The sequence below is a fragment of the Podarcis erhardii genome, assembly GCF_964252035.2.
Source record: "Podarcis erhardii genome assembly, chromosome: 1".
Classification (NCBI taxonomy): Eukaryota; Metazoa; Chordata; class Lepidosauria; order Squamata; family Lacertidae; genus Podarcis; species Podarcis erhardii.
This window is the reverse complement of record NC_138497.1, coordinates 76,147,147-76,166,459: the sequence shown is the minus strand read 5'-3', so window position 1 is coordinate 76,166,459 and position 19,313 is coordinate 76,147,147. Positions and strand designations below refer to the sequence as shown.

Below are 19,313 nucleotides of genomic sequence, written 5' to 3'. Positions count from 1 at the left end.
CCAGCTCTGCAGGCAAGGGGTGACATAACTGGGCTCCTCAGCCCCACAGGAGTGCTGCAGAAACAATGTAGTTGGTCAAGGTCCTGGACTCAAAAAGGTTGAAAATGTCTGGGCTAAACCATGCCTGCTTTGGTAGAGAGCTCTGTGCTGCCCTCGTGTGGATAACATTGGCCAGTTTTAGATTCTGCATCAGTTGCCCCACTTAAAGTCAACGTTCCACTGACCTCAGCAGAATTCTGGATGTGGCTGAATAAGGCACTCATGTATGCACTCTCTCATGATGAACCTTTGATGCTTCTGTTTGCAGTTCCTTCCAGGCTGTAATAATAAACCTAATGTAATACTTGTAATACTTGCCAACAAAGGTCCGTATAGTTAAAGCCATGGTTTTCCCAGTAGTGATGTATGGAAGTGAGAGCTGGACCATCAAGAAGGCTGATCGCCGAAGAATTGATGCTTTTGAATTATGGTGCTGGAGGAGACTCTTGAGAGTCCCATGGACTGCAAGAAGATCAAACGTATCCATTCTTAAGGAAATCAGCCCTGAGTGCTCACTGGAAGGACAGATCCTGAAGCTGAGGCTCCAATACTTTGGCCACCTCATGAGAAGAGAAGACTCCCTGGAAAAGACACTGATGTTGGGAAAGATGGAGGGCACAAGGAGAAGGGGACAACAGAGGACAAGATGGTTGGACAGTGTTCTCGAAGCTACAAACATGAGTCTGACCAAACTGCGGGAGGCAGTGGAAGACAGGAGTGCCTGGCGTGCTCTGGTCCATGGGGTCACGAAGAGTTGGACACGACTAAACGACTAAACAACAACAACAACAACAATACTTGCTAATATTTTATTTGTCTCTAGGGGCAAACAACTTCCTTCCCCCCATTAAAGCTGCATTGGAGGATTTTTACCATTGCATGTTATTAAACTTTCTAGGCCCTTAATAACCCTAATTTATTTATTTTTAAAAATCTATTTCCATGTGCACTAACAGAAACTTTCTTCCCCGGATAAATAGCAGGTGCTTTTTGGGGTGGGTGGATTTTCATTGGACGGTAGTGTGGGACTGCCTTGTCGCCTCCGCTTCTGTGCACCCAGAAAATCTGTGCCAGATGTCTGAGGAACCTTCTGGATCTTGGGGAGAGGCGAGGGGGAGGTCCTATTGCATGAGTGGAAGCAGAAAATTCAACATTTTGGGAAAGAGTGCAACAATCACCACAAGCGTGGACTACCTTAGAGCTACCCTTCCCTTCCTTTCTCAGAGGTGTGGTTCCAATGGTAGTTATTATTGTTTTGCTGTGTTATTATAAATTTGTTTTTGTGGTGTTTGTTTGAAATGTGTCCTTGTTTCTTTGTTGTAAGCTACATTGAGCATTTTTTTGTGGAAAAGTGGCATACAAATAAAATGAATCAATGATGAGTTCAGTGAAATTCTGGGGAGATTAGCTTATCTTCTGCATTTATACCTTAGGACAACTTCACCATTATATTTCTGATCAGTGCCATTTTAGCTTTGTATTTTTAAAAACCCGCTATTTTTATTTCTGCTCTTTTTGCATACACATATATAAAATATTAAAGGAACAGCATTTAAATGAAAATGCATTTTAGTGCAATAAAAAAGGCTAACCCCCCCCCAGCAATCACTCTGCTTTTTTTCTAGTCACCATTTAGCTATCAAGCTAATCAGTTATACTTCAATCATTGTTCCTTTATGAGCTTTCTGCTGCTCAAGTTAAATGGGTCCATATATTTGGGTTTGTTCAGAATATATCGCAGCAAAGCAGCCAACACTGTTTCTTCATGCAGCAGTTTTGTTCCCTTGGTCCCTAAATGTAGTCAATGCCGTTTCAACTTTGTCCTGTCAGTCTGAAGCTTTGCCCAGCCATCCTTCAATTTGTTCAATCACCACAATACTGCGGCCATGATGTGGTCCCTGTCAGCAGTCACAAGGAACCAGGGCAGAGGGTATGCCAACATCCTGGGCACCCTGGATATTGTGAAGACCATCGTCAAAGAAGATGTGGGGCTGAATCTTGGAGAGTATGGGGCCTTTAGGTGCTCCATCCATGAAGAAGGCCTCATCAATTGCCAGGCCCCATTCCCGAAGCGTTTTTATGGCCCGGATGCCCATGTCACGGCCACTGCGGGCAGTTACCAAGTAAATGCGGATGGGAGAGTCCTCTTTGCCAAATTTTTGGCGCATCTTGCCAAGATGCAAAGCAAATGCTTTCAGTGGGCCCTGTAAAATACAGTAGGCAAAAGAGGGAGGCATTATATTATTCCACAGAATAGTAAATTATAAACCAAACAATTCTATTCAGAAGGGGACAATAGGATTCTTGGGACCTTGTTTTTTATTTTTTTAAAAAGTATAATGTAAACCACATGGGTTTATCTTACTTTATCCAAGTGACAACATTCGAGGAGTGATTATAAAAACAGCAAGCCTTTAAAGAAGTCACTGTATATGTGATCATTTCATCAGGGCACGGGAGAAGAGTTTTAAAGTGTACGTCGTCTGTCTGACTTTAGCATTCACTAGATCAAAGTACAGAAACCAGAGAAGATTGCTTTGTAAAGATAGATCAATGCAGCAAAGCCCCATCAAAAGAATCGCCTTCCTGGCCACTTCAGTCCTTTGAATTGGGTGGGGGAACTGTGGCATTTCAAAGAGTCAACTGACAGGTGAATATGTGTTGTTTGATGACTTGCAGTTGAACATATTCATCGCCTCCATTGAAAAGAATCAGGTTTGAGATAATGCCAGGTGATAGGAAAACTGTCAGAGACATCATCCATAGTCATCAGGTAATGAACAGCCTCTGCCAGTCAGGACCCATCATGCCCCTAATGCAGCCTCCCCACTTCCACTAACCGTACAGAGATGAGCCTTGCTGCTGTTATCCACACTCTGGTAACCTGGTAGTTTTATTACTGCAATGCATTATATACATGAAGCTGCTTTAGGAAATGGTTTGGAAACTTCACTTGGTCAAAACAGGGCAGCTAGGTTATTACTGGAGAGTGGTAAATATGATCGTATTACACCAGTGCCCCATGATTTGGAAGCTGCCCAGAGTGACTGGGGCAACCTAGTTAGATGGATGGAGTACAAAATAAAAATAAAAATAATTAATATTAGCAGCAGCACCACCACCACCATACCTTCCAACATTTCTCCAGTGAAAATAGGGATGTCCTCTTCCATAATAATAGTTTTATTTTTTATACCCCATTCATCTGACTGTGTTGCCCCAGCCACATTGGGCGGCTTGCAACATATATAAACACATAATAAAACATTAAACATTTTTTAAAAAACTTCCCTATACAGGGCTTCCTTCAGATGTCTTCTAAAGGTTGCATAGTGACTTATCTTCTAGGCTCAGGGGACGCATAACTCCATACCCTCCAACATTTCTCCAATGAAAATAGGGACTTGCTAAGGAACAGTGGGACATTCTGGGATCAAGTCAGAAACCAGGACGGCTGCTGTAAATCTGGGACTGTCCCTGGAAAATAGGGACACTTGGAGGGTCTGCTGCACTGGCTCCCAATCTGTTTCTGGGACTTTTAAAGCTCTGCATGGCTTCAGGACAGGCTACTTAAAGGATCATCTTCTCAGCAGTTGGGTATGTGCGGCTGCATGAGCAAAGCCCATTGACTTAAGCATAACCCTGACCTTGCCACCTCGCCCTTGCTCAAGATCTCAATAGCTAGTTATATCGATTCATGTATATTATAGAAATGAGTCTTACAGGGAGAAATCAAAACAAATTCCTTCCAGTAGCACCTTAAAGACCAACTAAGTCAGTTCTTGGTATGAGCTTTCGTGTGCATGCACACTTCTTCAGATACACAAGTGTGCATGCACACGAAAGCTCATACCAAGAACTGACTTAGTTGGTCTTTAAGGTGCTACTGGAAGGAATTTGTTTTGTTTTGACTATGGCAGACCAACATGGCTACCTATCTGTAACAGGGAGAAATCACTCATACACTTTGCGGGGGGGGGGGGGGGATGGGTGCCAGCATAGGATAAGAAAAGTAAGCAACCTCACCTCTCCCATGGGCACACTTTCCATCTTTTTCTCATACTCTACAGCCCCCTCCAGCCCCTTCTCACGAAAGACCCGCTCCGTCTCGTCTGAAAAGAGTACAGCATCACCGTCAAAGACGACGTGCAGCTGGGTGCTGGGAGCCTGGATCTCCTGCTGGAAGATGAGTGCTGCTGAAACTCCTGTATGACAGAGAGACGGTTAGATTGCCTGTCTGGAAGTGGTTCAGCAGAGGATGCATGATAGACACAGCTTGGGCTAGGCCCCAATTTAAATATCCTATTCTCTGGCATGAAATGATCTCCTGAGGTTAAGCAGACACAGATGTGGTGTATCTCTGGAAGTGACAGATGTGAGGCATGCTCTGTTGGTTCACAGCCTGCTCATGACTATTAAAGCTTTTAGATGTCACAACTGACTGCTTTATTTTTTGTTTTATTTTGCTGTCAGCCTTCAAAGGGAGGAGGACAGGTTGTCTTTGATGCAGCTGCCTTGTCACAACAACAGGCTCCAGGGGAAAGCAGAAGAGACGAAGCAGTCTTGCCTAGGGTTGAAGCCTCTCTCCCACTTTCTCCGTGCACTAGCTGAACAGGTCAGTGTTTCCTCAAGATGTCTGTTCAGAAGTGTGAGGAACACTGCAGGGAGACGCTATTCATCTTCAGCAATGAATGTGACTTTCCTCACAATCACGCTGCTAGAGGAACTTACCACACTAAACAATGACATCAACTGGGATTTATCCTGGGTACAAACCCACAAACAGCATTTCGGAGCGAGAGAGCAAGCACATTTCTCTGTTGTTTGAACTTGATGGTGTGCAGATGATTTTGAGAGGACATATGGAAGGAGAGATGGTAGGCCCAGGCCATAAAATAAAAGCAATGTCAACAAACTGTAACAGGAACTTTTTAGGCGAAAGAAAAGAAGAAACAGAAACAAACCTCTTTGAAGCGCATTGCACACATCTGTCATGTCAGCTGAGAGGAAAAGCTTCACATTGTGGGTTTTCAAGTACTGGGTAGAATCTTCATCACTGACAAAACAAAACTTGGAGATCTCCAGACCTTTAATCCAGGGACAAATAAATATTGTGCAGTCAGTTGTTAAGGGGGGACTACAAGGAGTTTAAGCATATTAGAAGAAAATATACCATATTACAAGGTCTGATTTCCAGGGCTGAACTAGGCAACTTCTTCTTAATCTTGGTTGTGTAACACTTAGAAATTGTCACCAGATGTCACTATAGCGCTACTTGCACAGCTAGAACAAAAAGTATCAAGTCTTTCATTCTAGACCAAACTGGATACAATGTCAATGGCATGTAAGCAATTCATGGGCATAGTGTTTTTTTTAAATGCCAATGTGGGGAGGCCCAAGCAGGATCAGGACTGTCATGCACAGGGATGGGCATCAACAATAATTTCCCCGGTCATCACCTTGACAAAAATCACCCCTGATTTTTGAATCACCCCTGAAAAATCAGCCCTACTCTGTTTTGGGATGGATTTAAGCAACAGTACTAATTACTAAAACAGAACAGCAGCACTGTTAGAATCTATGATTATATTATTCTAACAGCGCTGCTGTTCTGTTTTTATAAATACTGTCAAGCATGGCAAAATGATTAAAGTGGTCATACGATAGGAACACCCGCAAACTATTCTGCATCTTTTATTGTTTTCTTTCATTTTCACTAATAAAGAAAGAGGAAGGAACTACAGAAAGTTGTGGTCTTCAAATGGGTTTTTCTACATTTGATGCATGTACAGGGATAGGAGTAGTTATCTAAAGCACATACCCAAGCCCTGAAAGAGGGGTTTGGGGCCCAAGGGCAAGGCAGTACTTATGGTCCTCTGGCTTCCATGACCATGTCTGACCCCTCATATCCTTAGTTCTCTATCCTTAGTATAGACTTCTTTGAGGAGAATGGTGCTTCTGCTGTTGGAATTCCATGAGATGTGCTGATAGTTTGAGGCAGTCTCAGGCTCACATGCCCTTGCATATTGAATCTGAAAGTCCCTGTCTTGGTTCCAGGCGCCTCCCCCCCTCAGCACTCGCACTGTGGTATGCCCTCAAGGGTTCCACCCATACAAGTCCTGGGAAATAAGTACAGCTGGTTAAACTGTACCTAGGTGAGTCAGAGCTTAAGACCACACCTTGGCTGCTTCCAGGTAGCCTTGTGTTTCTGCTCACATAACTTCATAGCGTCCCCAACTCACATCCTTGCACAATGGGGAATAAACACCACAGGAAAAGTGGCAACCTTGCCAACTTGTAAATGCAGCACTTGCTCTCTGCTCTTCCTGCATCCTTTGTGGAAATTTCCCTCCATATTTTTATGTTTGTAGCATGTACCCTTTCCCTGCAAATTGTGGGGAGGCTGCAAAGTCTCAGAGCTCATATTCACAGCTATAACCCAGATGATTCTTAAATGTGTCATCTCCTTCTTGGAGTACATGCCTGGTTTTGATTTTTTTTTTTTTTTTTGGAATGTGGACCTCGTCACAGGCAGATTGGGCTGCATGGAAACCTCCCACAGTGGTGAAGCAGGGGTACATACAGAAACAAGTCTTCAAGGAAGCTAGTTGACATGTGGGATAAGTATAGACTGAACCATTTGCAATATGAGACACTGCCACGTGTGTTCATTCATGAGTCTGTTCCATCCCATCTCCACATTTACCTGTGTGTGTGTTTTTAAAAGCATGAAAATTAATAGTTAAATGTGGATTTAAGCACATATTTTATCACAAACAATGCATTTCAGTACATATTTCATTGCAATGTGGGCAATCCTAAACATACTTTATATAATGCACAAATTTCAACAGATTTTTATGCATTCTTTGAGCCAACGCAACGACTGTTTCGCAACATTTGGAGAGGTGTGAAATCCAAAAGAAAATTTCAGTGCAAACTTGGTCAGTGCACTGAAATATGTAGGCCAAACAACATTATCCTCCGTCCTGAGCTGCCACTAAATTTTGCAGCCAGATGCTCCCTGCCTTCTTCACCTTCTGCCTGCAAACAGTATAGTCCTGTTCATATAGATCATGATCTTAAAACAAAGATGGTGTCTTAGGCTGCAGTCCAAACCATATTTATTCAGAAGTAAGTCTCCCACTGAATGCAACGGGCTTACTCCCTGGTGGGATTCCGCCATAAGTTACTTACTGGTGCTATTTGCTCCTCCCTACTCCCTGGTATGTATATTGTTGTGAGTTGTTTCATGTGTGCACTTTGGCAATATACAGGGACTATTTGTCCTTTAAGATCAGCAGGATGAACTGTGTGGTGTGAGGGCCCAGGGAAGTGCATTTTCAGTGGTGATTCTTTGCATATGGAACTCCCTCTATTTCAAGGTGTGTGCAGTCCTACCTTTATGTAGTGTTAGGTCAGGCATCCCCAACCTGTGGCCCTCCAGATGTTTTGGCCTACAACTCCCATGATCCCTAGCTAACAGGAGCAGCGGTCAGGGATGATGGGAATTGTAGTCCAAAACATATGGAGGGCTGAAGGTTGGGGATGCCTGTGTTAGGTGATTTGTCAAAATGCATCTTTTTGGTGTGCATTTGGAATGCAAGGTTGACTAGAAAAAAGGTCTAATTTGATGCTGGGTGGTACTTTTAGTAAATTGCTACATAAATCAAATCATTATGAGCTGCTGTGCTTTACATTTTAAATGAATGTGTGTGGGGTTTTTTTTAAAAGAGTTTACTTCTTTTTAATTCGTTTGACCTTTTAGCAAAGTGCCCTGTGGCTTCTGCAAAGGGCAGGATATACCGTATATCACTGAAACAAACTAATACATGAAACCACATTTGCCAGTGGCTGCCTGATTTGTACAAATGCATGAGCCTTTTTCTAGATGACTACTCCAGTTATGGGTCTCCCAAGGCACTCAGAAGTGGTCCTCTATAAGCATGAACTAGCCTCCTATTCCATACTAAGTGCTGTCTTCCTAGCACAGGGATGAATGGCTTTGTATCCTTTCCAGTGTCCTTACCTCTTTTCGTTTCTCGATTCACAATACATACGGATTCGTCATTGTAATGTGCAGAAATGCAAACGAGGTCATGAGGAAATCAAAATTACCCCCAGAAAGAATGAAATTTACAATGAATGGAAAAAATGAAATCTAGAGGTTTCTGGAAAATGACTTAACAGTCTTATGTCTAGGACACCTACTGTGTTGCTTAGCACTGTTGATGACCCGCACACCACTCTCTGGACTGTTATTGGAGAGGACAATCACATCAAATAGCTCCTTCTCCTCTGGGTCTCTTTCAAGAAGTTTCTTGTTCACAAACTGTGCTGCCTGGGGTGGGGGAGAAGAGTCCAGAGGTGTATTACCATTCATTACTATATAAACCCTGGCCTTTAAGGCTGTAAGTGGTGAAGGCAAATGTGTTAGGATTTTAAATATGGCTCAGATTACGGTATTTGAAAGCATCTTCACTACTCTGAAAGCACAGGTGCATATTACTGTGCGAGAGGGAGTCGTGAAGATCCACAATTTTCTAGCAGTTTCAGGGAACTGCTTCTGTCACAGGCAAAACTGATCGTACAGTATTTGCGCTGCTTATGGTGCTCTCACATACCCACTCCCCAGTTGTGGGACAAAGCAATTTTGCAACAAGAACACTTATACATTCATTTAAAACATCTTTACTGTCTGATTGAAACATGAGGGGGGCAAGATTAACAGACACTTTTGCTGTTGAAATGGGTGGCAGTAGATTTTTCACTTGCACTGTTAATCTGGCTTTGCAATATGCTTTACACCCATAGATATGTAAAGCTCATTTTACATACCCATAGATATGTAAAGCTTTTACAATATGCTTTACACCCATAGATATGTAAAGTTATGTAACGCTTCTATGGGTGTAAAGCATATTGCAAAGCCAGATTAACAGTGCAAGTGAAAAATCTACTGCCACCCATTTCAACAGCAAAAATGTCTGTTAATTCTGAGATGAGAATTTTAAAAGACACAGGGGCTTTGTATTTCACACATGCCTTGATCAAGCTGTTCTGGGCACTTTACCTGGATAAAAGCAAAGGCTGTCCCTGGCTCCAAAGGGTTGTTCTCGTTCGTTTGCTGATGCTTCACGTACTCCTCCTTTCCCTTTGTCAAAAAGATCTCGTGCTCCTTTTCCAGGTTGAAAATAGCCCTTGTTGTCACAGCAATGACCAGAGCTTCCTTGGGATCTTTCTGAAGAGGAGAAGCCCGAGAACAAAGTCGAGGTTTGGCAACCAACATTGGTCAAGAGGGAAAAATGCGCTGAAGGAAACCTGAACGAACATTTGTGTCTCTCCTGTATATTTGCAACTCCTCCCCACTCAAAGCCACACTATTTGCATTTAAGACTATTTCACTGCTCTATGTTTTGGCCACCTCTCCTTACACGAACTGACCTGGAAACAGTAATCATCATCCAAGGACCTTTCATAAGAAGTCTGAAGGCTGGTATCGCTGCTTGTGCAATGCTCTCTCCAGGAAGATTTCCCTGGCACCATCTCAATCTATCTTTAGGTGCCAGGCTATAAACTTCCCCTTTGACCCTGGCTTTTGGCCCTTGATTTGAAGAAGTTCTAAATATGTGTGGCCTCTCTTAGTGAGGCAGGATCTCTAAAACCTATCTTTTATTTGTTTGGATATGCTTTTAAAGGTGTTATTATACCTGGTTTTAATATTTAAAATTTGTGTTGCTTTTGTGAATATAAACAACAGCAGCAATAACAATATGCTTATAGCACATACCTCTACCTTCTTGGGAAACTAATTCTCAGAAACATGTATATCCTGGCAAGCTTAAGGCAAGCTATCGCTATAATTATATCCCCTGCAGAGAGCACAGATGTGATGAAGCAGAACATGAACTCCAGTGTCAGGACTCTCAGCCCATGACTTCAATTTGTGAGCTGGCAAAGGAACTACAGAAAGCAGCCAGACTAGTTTTAGGCATGTTAGAACAGCAATAGGCCAGAGTACATCATCTGGTACCAGCAGCTTGCAGGTTAAGCTTGCTCACTTGACTTGAGTAACTAGAGGACTATTATTAGCCCTTGTGAGGTACGTGCAAATCTGCAACCTTGTGGTGGTAAAAGCAGCTGTGGATGGAATTTTAGGAACCAAATGACTGAAAGGATAAAGGTAGTATTCCTTCTTGTTGTCATCCTTGGATAGAAACCCCTCAGCGACAGTTCACAACAGAGAAATGACCTTTAGGATTCCCAGGGAGCATTCTGCCTTTGAGTTAGACTGAGCCTAATGGGAAGCACCCTGCTTTGTTTTGGAGGAACTTTCTGATCATTCCAGACCCAGAAAGGGTTCGGTGCTAGAGAACATGCTTTTTCATGGAAAGCACACCAGGCTCAAACCCTAATATCTCCAGATAGGGGAGAGACGCTGCCAATCAGTGTTGACAGTATTGAGCTAGATGGACCAATGGTCTGACTTGGTATCTTTTTTTGTTTTGGTAAACAAATTTGTATTAGTTTTCCAATATTCCCCCAATAATAGCCAAATTATAACAATATCAATATCTGACTCAGGATCCAAGGCAACTTCCTATACAGTGGTACCTCGGGCTACATACGCTTCAGGTTACATACTGTCAGGGAACTGCCATCGGAGCCAGAGGGAGAGGGAGGGCTCCAGAGGGATTCCGGAGAGCGTACCAGGAGGGAGAGAAGCAGCCCATCTTCTGGGGAAGGAAATCAGCGTAACACTAGTGGAGAAGGGGGGCAGATGGGGGAATCGGCGAGGTGGCTCCATGACTCCTCGCCGGAGACCATCGGGGAGAGCACGGGTCCTCCGCTGCCCACACCCTCCTTGCGCAGAAGGCTTCCGCACAGGGAGAGTAGGCGGAGACTAGGCGTCAAAGAGCTTCTTTGCTGGAAGAAGTTCAAGAAACGCCCACTGACGGATTCTGCCAGCTGTCCGGACAGAAGGGTTCACCCAGGCAACTCAGCCAAGCGTGGCGCCGATTTATGCATGAGCAACCCCTAGAACCACTACACATACGCTTCAGGTTACATACGCTTCAAGTTACAGACTCCGCTAACCCAGAAATAGTACCTCGGGTTAAGAACTTTGCTTCAGGATGAGAACAGAAATTGTGCTCCAGTAGCACGGTGGCAGCAGGAGGCCCCATTAGCTAAAGTGGTGCTTCAGGTTAAGAACAGTTTCAGGTTAAGAACAGACCTCCAGAACGAATTAAGTACTTAACCCGAGGTACCACTGTATTCCTATGGTCTCGGAATCATAGAATATGCCCAACCAATCTGGTGTTCTAAGTTTGGGACCAAATTTTGAATCACTTGGTTTTCATTTGCCCATAACAGGCATAGGCAAACTCGGCCCTCCAGATGTTTTGGGACTACAACTCCTATCATCCCTAGCTAACAGGACCAGTGGTCAGGGATGATGGGAATTGTAGTCCCAAAACATCTGGAGGGCCGAGTTTGCCTATGCCTGGCCCATAACAGTGGTTCACATATCTTCAGACTGTATTTGTCTGGAAAACAAGACTCCTCAGTGTCTTAGTGTATACTGAAGGGGAAACCAGTTTCATTATATTTAGAACCCTATTGTGCTTAATTGAAAGAAAGCAAAATATAGTTCCTCCTTTAATATGCTGACTATAAACTACTATAGCTATTAATGCCATACCTGGGTCACACTGGTGTTTATGACTGTGCTTTCGAGGTCTGCCATCTTCCGCTTCTGACCTTGAAGGAGGGGAAATAGCTGAGGCACCAAGCATCACATTACATTCTATCCACTGGCAGGAAAGGGAGCATTTATCAACCGAAAGAAAGATTGCATATGACACCTATATGCCATGCTATCTCTTTCCATAATTTGTGGAAACAGACCTGCAAACCTCTGTGGCACAAACATAACTTTTCATAGATTTATGCAAAACATTGTCAGAGCCAAACTGAAGATAACATAAAAGCCAGGAAATAGCAACAGATTAGTCACTGAGACAAATATAAAACACAAAACAATATAAAAGCACCCGCAGAGAGAGTAACAGAGAAACAGAAATAAAAGGGTACCCTGCTAGCCAAACTGATCTCACCTCCAAGGAGAGCACCACAGCCATTGTTGCCACCACAGCAGCAACGGGTGATGCATTTTTTGGAGGCAAGACCTGCTGCCCCTGTGGATTATGCCGCCTGAGGCAGTTGTCTCAGCTTGCCTCTGGGTGGGCAGGCCCTGCATACGAGGAATCTTTAAAAGAGCAACTAAGCAGCCACTCATGAAAGAGAGAGCCTCTGATCACCTCCAGGTTAGACTTTTGCAATGCATTGTGGGGCTGGCAGGGGTTGCCTCTAGAGACCGCACAGTTAACAACAGCCGCTTGGCTACTAAAATAGCAGCCCTAACCCCACTTTCATAAGAGTAAGCCCCACTGAAGTCAACATGGCTTGCTTCTCAGAAGACATGGTTACAGAAGACTGTAACAGAAAAATCCTACAGGTCTGCTTAAGTTATCTGCATGAAAGGAAGACAAACTGGAATTAATGGGAGCTACTAATGGGAGCAAGACTAGCGGTCTTGAATGCAAAACATTATTTATTTGCTTATACACCACTTGATTGTAAAATGAAACCAAACCCTGAAAGCGGTTTACAGAAAAGATAAAACAATAAAGTCACCAATAAGATGAATTAACCGTAATAACTTATGACTTTTGAAAAGTTAAAATAACAAACTTAAAATTAATTAAAACTCATATCAACTTTCTAAATATCTGGGCTGCCTTGTCTAAACAAAAATGCTTTTAGCAGGTGCCGAAAAGAGTACAGTGAAGGCACCTGTCTGACATCAATAGACAGGGAGTTCCAAAGTGTAGGGTGCTGCCACACTAAACTATCAAGTTCTTACAGATGTAGAACAGGTATTATGTGGCACCTTTAACAGTACCAGTTCTGCAGATCAAAGCAGCCAAGTGGGTGTATATGAGGTAAGGTGATCTCACAGGTAAACTGGTCCCAAGTTGTTAAGGGCTTAATATATTAACACCTTGAACTTGGTCCGGTAGCAAATTGGCAACCAGTGCAGATATCTGAGCACAGGAGCTATATGCTGACTAGGCCTCAATCCTGTCAGCAATTGTGCTGCAGTATTCTGCACTAACTTCAGCTTCCGGCTCAAGAACAAGGGAAGCACCACACAGAGTGCACTGCCGTAATCCAGTCTTGAAGTAACCAATGCACAAACTACCCTGACAAGGAATTCCCAGCCCAGGAATGACTGTAGTTGTTGAACAAATCGCTACTGGTTAAAGATACTTCTTACCACTGTGGCTACCTGAACCCCCAGTGACAGAGCTGGATCCAAAAGCACCCCCCAAATTTCTTGGACACAGGAACAACTCGCCCATAGTGTCTCTGTCTTGCCAGGATTCAAGCTCATATTACAGATCCCTTGGTTGGTAGGTAGTTAGGAAGTTACCCAACAACTTCCTGTTTTGTTTCTAAAGTCTGGTAAACTTCTGCACATTCTTTTCTAACTCCTGGCTGGCTCGCCAAAGATCAAACATGCGGAAAGGTGGGATTTTTTTGGCAGCAAATCTGATGGGTTTGACACAGGAGCCCGAAAAGACCTGGTAGTCATTGGCTCCAAATCCCGTTGTTCATAGCAGAACCCTACAAGCCCAGAGGTAAGCCAGAGCTATAAACTAACATTTTGACCTGTGATCCCATCACTGTCCCTACAAGCACGCGCAACTCTGGTGTGGAGCCCAGCTCACCCCAGCGGATCTCCTTCTTTTAGCACGTCCCAAAGTTTGAGAGGGAATGCTTGGCTAAAGAGCAGCAGCAGCAGGGCTGCAGAGATCATCTCTGATTCCTTTCTGCAGGATCCCTGCATCTCCTTTTAAGGGCTGAGTCCGAAAAGAAAAAAAGAACGGGAAGGATCGTCCCGGGGGGGGGGGGGGATACCAACTTCGGCAGCTTCCCGCAGCACTTCTAACAAGTGAGCGAACAGCAAGGATGGCGTGGGTTCCTTTTCCCTATCTGCAAAACACACCCATGCACAATAAATTTTAAAAGAGCGAAACTCACCAAACGCAAATGCAACTTGTCTCAACCAAAACACCCAGTATTTGAAAAAGATGCTGCCTCTTTCTATCCGGCAGAAGTAGAGGCGCCAGGCATTCTGGGACTTGTGGTCAACGCCGCTGCCTTTCTTCCCTCTTCCGACGGCGACAAAGAAGGCGGCGGACTCGCTTTCCCAGCGTGCTTTGCGCTAGCGTGCTGTCAACATGCCAGAGCGGTGGGGTGAGGAAGAGTCTAGCGATGGGTGGAACCATCGCAGCAATGACAGGGCATCTCTGAGCAGCGCTGCTAAGGGGCAAAGAGAGACAAGACCAGAATTAAATTTCAGGGTTGCCCTAGGCTAGCCTTTCATTTTGGGATAGGCTGCGCATTCATCAGCCGTAAGCCTACCACAAGCACTTTTCTTCTCACTGCTTATAATTTTACTACAACCCTTTAATTTTATGGGCTGTAAAAGGCAGCTGTTAAATATAGTCCCGCCACAAACCTCATGAAAATACAGGCTGCTTATAAAATACAGCTATCAACATATGAAGAGAATTTGTAAAAACTGATTTCTTTACCAAGTGTTTGTCTGTGCTCTCTCCTTCATTTCTGTTTTATTTTATTTATCTATTTCAAGATAGATTTAGGGTTGACATCTTTATTATTATTTTTTTAAAAAATAATAATTCAAATGCCTCTGTATATGTGCAGAGCACCATTGCCTTGAAGAAAGCAAATATTTTTTTAAAAAATCAAAACAAAAACCTAAGGAGGGGAAATGCCTTTGAATTTCCTCTTTTGACAAGAAACTGCTTTAAAAATACTAACATGCAAATATCGAAAGCACTGGCCACAATGTTTCCATTCTACTTTTTATGACAACCGGCCAGGAAGACAGAATTCTGGTAGGCCAGTAAAATTCAGGCTGGTTGGTAATGGTATTTAGACTGTTTACCGAAGGCTGTGCTCAACTCTCACCCTGTTTTTATTTCCTGTAAATTCCAGAGCAGCTGAAATGGATAGGAACTTTAACATGGCAATGCCACCCAACTCCATGAGCTGTTGAGTTTCCGCCAAGTGAATTACAGTCATCTAATTTTAAAATGTCTAGGCTTCATCCTGATGAAATCAGTGTGCAAGAAAGCACACTTGTAAGAAAGCCCCACCTCAGCATCACGCATACTTCATACACTTCAGACATTTTAAGATCTAATTGACACGGAAAGGCTGTAGCTCAGTAGCGTATATGCTTTGTATGCCGTAAGTCCCAAATTCAATCTCCGGCTTCTCCACACAACTCTCACTATAGCAAAGGACACACCAGCTGGGGAGAGAACCACATTTTCCCAGTAAGAGGACACTGTCCTTTGAAGCCTTGGGAAACACAATACCCTTGCAACAGTGGTACCTCAGTTTTCGAACGTAATCTGTTCCAGCAGACCAGTCACATTCTGAAACTTTTGAAAACTGAGGTGCAACGGGGAAATTGAGAAAAATAACATATACACTCAGCGGAAGCCGTTTGACTTCTGAAGCGTGTTCGAAAATGGAAGCATTTACGACGTTTGAGTTCTGAAACGTTCATCAACGGAGACGTTTGAGAACCGAAGTGCCACTGTATTGTGCTTTAAGGAGAAGATATTTGAGCACTGCACAACAAAGGCACAACGGCTGCACTAGGAATGAGCATTACAGTACTGTGCTGCAAATTGTCTGGTCAAGTCTTTGGTCAGTGAACACCTCTGACTTTTTGGAAAAAGATGTGGTACAAGTATCTCTCGCTAAGGTATTCCTCAGCTACTCTGGAGCTTGCCAAGCTTTGTTTGAGCTGCTGTTGCTATGCCCAAGCAAAACAAAACCCGGAGGCCTTTAACCTGCAATGCCTTTTGCGTGACACACTCCGTTCATTGCCAAACAAACAGGGCAGACCTGCTCCTGAGGAGATGGGACACCGTCAGAGAACACTCTGACTGACAGCCTTCATAAACATGGCAGCCCTGCAGGCATGCTTGTTGCTTCTTAGGAATTTATTACTTTTTCCTTACAGGGTGGAGTGAAAAAGTATCCCAATTTAGGCGAGATCAAAAATATGCAACCATAATGTATGCAAGATGCATTGGGTTTCCGTAACCCTTTGCTGTGGCACATTTCAGTGCATCAAGGTATACCTGTTCCCACACAGACCTGTTTTATAAAGGTTATGGGATTCCATTTTTATTTTTCAAAGTTAATCTCCAAAAGCTCCCTGTTGACTAGTTCATTTTATCATATTTACATATTTTCTTAGACTATTACCTCTTGTGTTCTGAAGTGTCTCTGTTAGAGGAGAGACATGTAAACTGTTTTACTCCAGATGAAGATTGGGCTGTATATATGACCCATGCACTCCTTATTTCAATGTCCCTTCGATTAGTACTGGTTGAGAGCTCTATCTTTCCCCTCCCCAGATATTATGGATTACGGTACATTTGGGATGGGGAATAAATTTGTTTCAGTTCACATTTAAAGGCAAACCTAATTAAATTGCATTTTCTGAAGCAATATGCATGCAGAAACAAAGAATTCACATTCTTCCAAATTTTGCAGTGAAGCTCTCCAGCTATGTAATGTGTTTAAAACTGCTTAGAGCCTGTCATCTTGCCTGCATGCCAGCTGTATGTCATCTACCCCTCGTTCTGAACTGGATTTAAGCCAGATTCCTTGGCGTGCAGCAGGACCAGAAGCAGAAACTTATTGTTGCTTAACTTTCACATTTGCATTGTATTTATGTACGGTACTTATTCATAGAGTGGGTTTTTTTTCTAAAATAGAATTTATTTTGTGTTTGCTAAATTGTTGATTTTTGTTATTTTGAATTTACTGACATATTCTGTATTTTGTATATTTGTATCTCCAATGTTCTCTATTTTGATGTTTTGAATGTTCCACAGCTCATTGTGGAAAACCAGCATGTAAGTGAAATCAACTAATGAATCAATATACTGAGGTAAAGTGTGCACAGAAAGCATGTATTAGTGAAAACAACATACAAAACGAAGTCCAAAAATATGTATATTAGAAGAAGGTTGCATTAAGATACTGAAAAATTTTCATGATGACTTTTTTATTGCAAACTGATGTGGAAATGTGGAGAACTGAACTAAATATTAGAAAAAGGAGAAACCAAATGAAACTACTGTATCCCTACTGTAAATTTACACAAACAGGGACTCCCCCCCAATCATAAATATTTTAAGTTTGATAATGAAACCACTGTTTTCAGGCAGTTATTAGGGGATCACATTAGGAATATTGCACAACAGCATCATGGAATCATATAAGACTGATTTGATGTGAAGTTTGGTTTGTTATGTACTGAAGTTCTCATCCTGGGCCAGCAGGGGGATACTGTAGATAGTTTTCACTCAGGTCCACATATGCAAATAAGGGATTGAAAGTGATGTTCAGTGATTGGATAGTTACAGAAAGTGGTTACTGTTGCGTTGTAGTGGAGCTCTATATAAGCAGGCTGGCTGAACCCTTCAGTTCAGTTCTGTTCTGGCCTGTGAATAAACAAGAGCTGTTTGAAGAATTGCTGTATCGTCTGATATGTTCACCCACAACTTAATAGGGTTCATACAGATACATTTGCAAATATGTTTGTATTAGATAATTATACAGGAATTTAACCTGAGATCTTCTTGATGCAAAGCACACACTCTACCAATGAACTATAGTCCCTCTTCCTTGAAATCTTGGCTGTACCAAAAAGTAAAAAAGAAGAAAATGAAAGAAAGCATGCTAAGGACATGGGCATTGTTTGAATCCAGTGCAGAAATGTATATGTGTACTTAGATTTATTCATTCATTCATTCATTCATTTCAATATTTATAAACAAGGCTTATTTATATAACATAACACTTGGTTCACATGAGAGGGTCCACACTTAGGTATGCCTGAGCTTGAGGACAATTGCATGGAGGGAACTGGATGGCACTACCAAATGGGTGAATTCATTCATCATTCTGCTTCTCTCAGATGAGTTTTATTTCTTATTGATTTTCTATTCTCCAGAAGAATGAATTGCAATTAGAATTGTCCTGGCCACAGCACAAGCACCACGGAAGTAAACATTCTGCACCTGACTGTGGCTCACGGCTGGCTTTCAACTGTTGAAGGGTATGTCTCATGCAAAGCATACCATGGCATGGAGTTAATGATTAAACTGCCTCTCCCTGAACTCTGCATATGGAAATAGAAGATTGGGTGGAGCATTACACAGAGCAAATCTCGGAGAGGCAAGAAACTGACTGACATGTACACACCATTCAACCAGTTTACCGATTTGGGTGTTGTGAACTTTATTCAGCATTAATTTTGCTGGAAAGGAGCACCTCACTAGTCAGAAACTTGCTATGAGTATGAGTGCACATTTGCATGTATATTATTTAGTGAATGCAACATCAGATAATTATGATTTATTAAATATGTATACCACTCTTCATCTGTAGATCATAGGGCGGTTCACAACATAAAACTACAATATGGAAAGGCAAAATACATAAGACAAAAGCAAACCAACCAACTGACACCCTCCCACATACACATTTTAAAAGGCTCTAGAATGTTAATCAGCCAAATGCCTGGTTGAAGAGAAATGTTTTCACCCGTGCATAAAGATAGGTAATGAATGTGGGGAGAACATTCCACAAATGGGGAGCCACCACAGATAAGGCCCGTTCTTGTGTTGCCACCCTTGTGGGGAAGGCCCATGAAAAAGGGCCTCAAATGTTGATCATAGTCTCTGGGTTGGTTCATATAGGAAGAGGTGGTCCTTGAGGTATTGTGGTCCCGAGTCATTTAAGACTTTAAAGGGTAAAACCAGCACTTTTAGTTGGACCTGGAAACTAATTGGCAGCTAGTGCAGTCTGGCCGGGATTGATGTCTTATACTCAAACTGTCTTGCCCTGTGAGCAACCTGGCTGTTGAATTCTGCACCAGCTGAATTTTCCTAGCTGCCTTCAGAGGCAGCCTTAAGTACAGCATGTTTCAGTAATATAACCAAGAGCATCAGAGCATAGTAGTTGGGCTATCCTTGTCCAGATAGAGACACAACTGGGGCACCATCCAAAGCTGATGGAAGGCACTCTGTGCCACTGAGGCCACCTGAGCCTCAAGCAACAGTGAAGGACCCAGCTACATACCT

The 19,313-nt window shown here is 42.8% G+C and overlaps 1 protein-coding gene and 1 long non-coding RNA gene across 6 annotated transcripts in view; one reads left to right on the top strand and one right to left on the bottom strand.

Annotated features, from left to right (window-relative positions):
• Window positions 1-898: 898 nt before the first annotated feature.
• LOC309330368 (cytosolic 5'-nucleotidase 1A-like) lies at window positions 899-14,296 on the bottom strand. Of its 5 annotated transcripts, none has more exons than XM_081841929.1 (7): window positions 14,149-14,296; window positions 11,744-11,797; window positions 9,113-9,280; window positions 8,251-8,380; window positions 5,004-5,126; window positions 4,066-4,244; window positions 899-2,243 (listed from the first exon to the last, which is right to left on the bottom strand). In XM_081841929.1, the coding sequence occupies exons 2-7, from the start codon at window positions 11,786-11,788 to the stop codon at window positions 1,941-1,943; spliced, it is 948 nt and encodes a 315-aa protein (XP_081698055.1). In that variant the 5' UTR covers window positions 11,789-11,797; window positions 14,149-14,296; the 3' UTR covers window positions 899-1,940. The 5 variants fall into 5 exon arrangements, with proteins under 5 accessions (XP_081698055.1, XP_081698058.1, XP_081698054.1 ...); XM_081841932.1 differs by having other exon boundaries at window positions 11,744-11,802; window positions 14,149-14,284; XM_081841928.1 differs by having other exon boundaries at window positions 11,744-11,821; window positions 14,149-14,283.
• The window catches only part of LOC309331043, a 29,815-nt gene continuing 21,637 nt past the window's right edge, over window positions 11,136-19,313 (top strand). Inside the window, exon 1 of the long non-coding RNA XR_014151700.1 lies at window positions 11,136-11,313. This is a non-coding gene — a long non-coding RNA (uncharacterized lncRNA). The remainder of the gene's footprint in view (window positions 11,314-19,313) is intronic.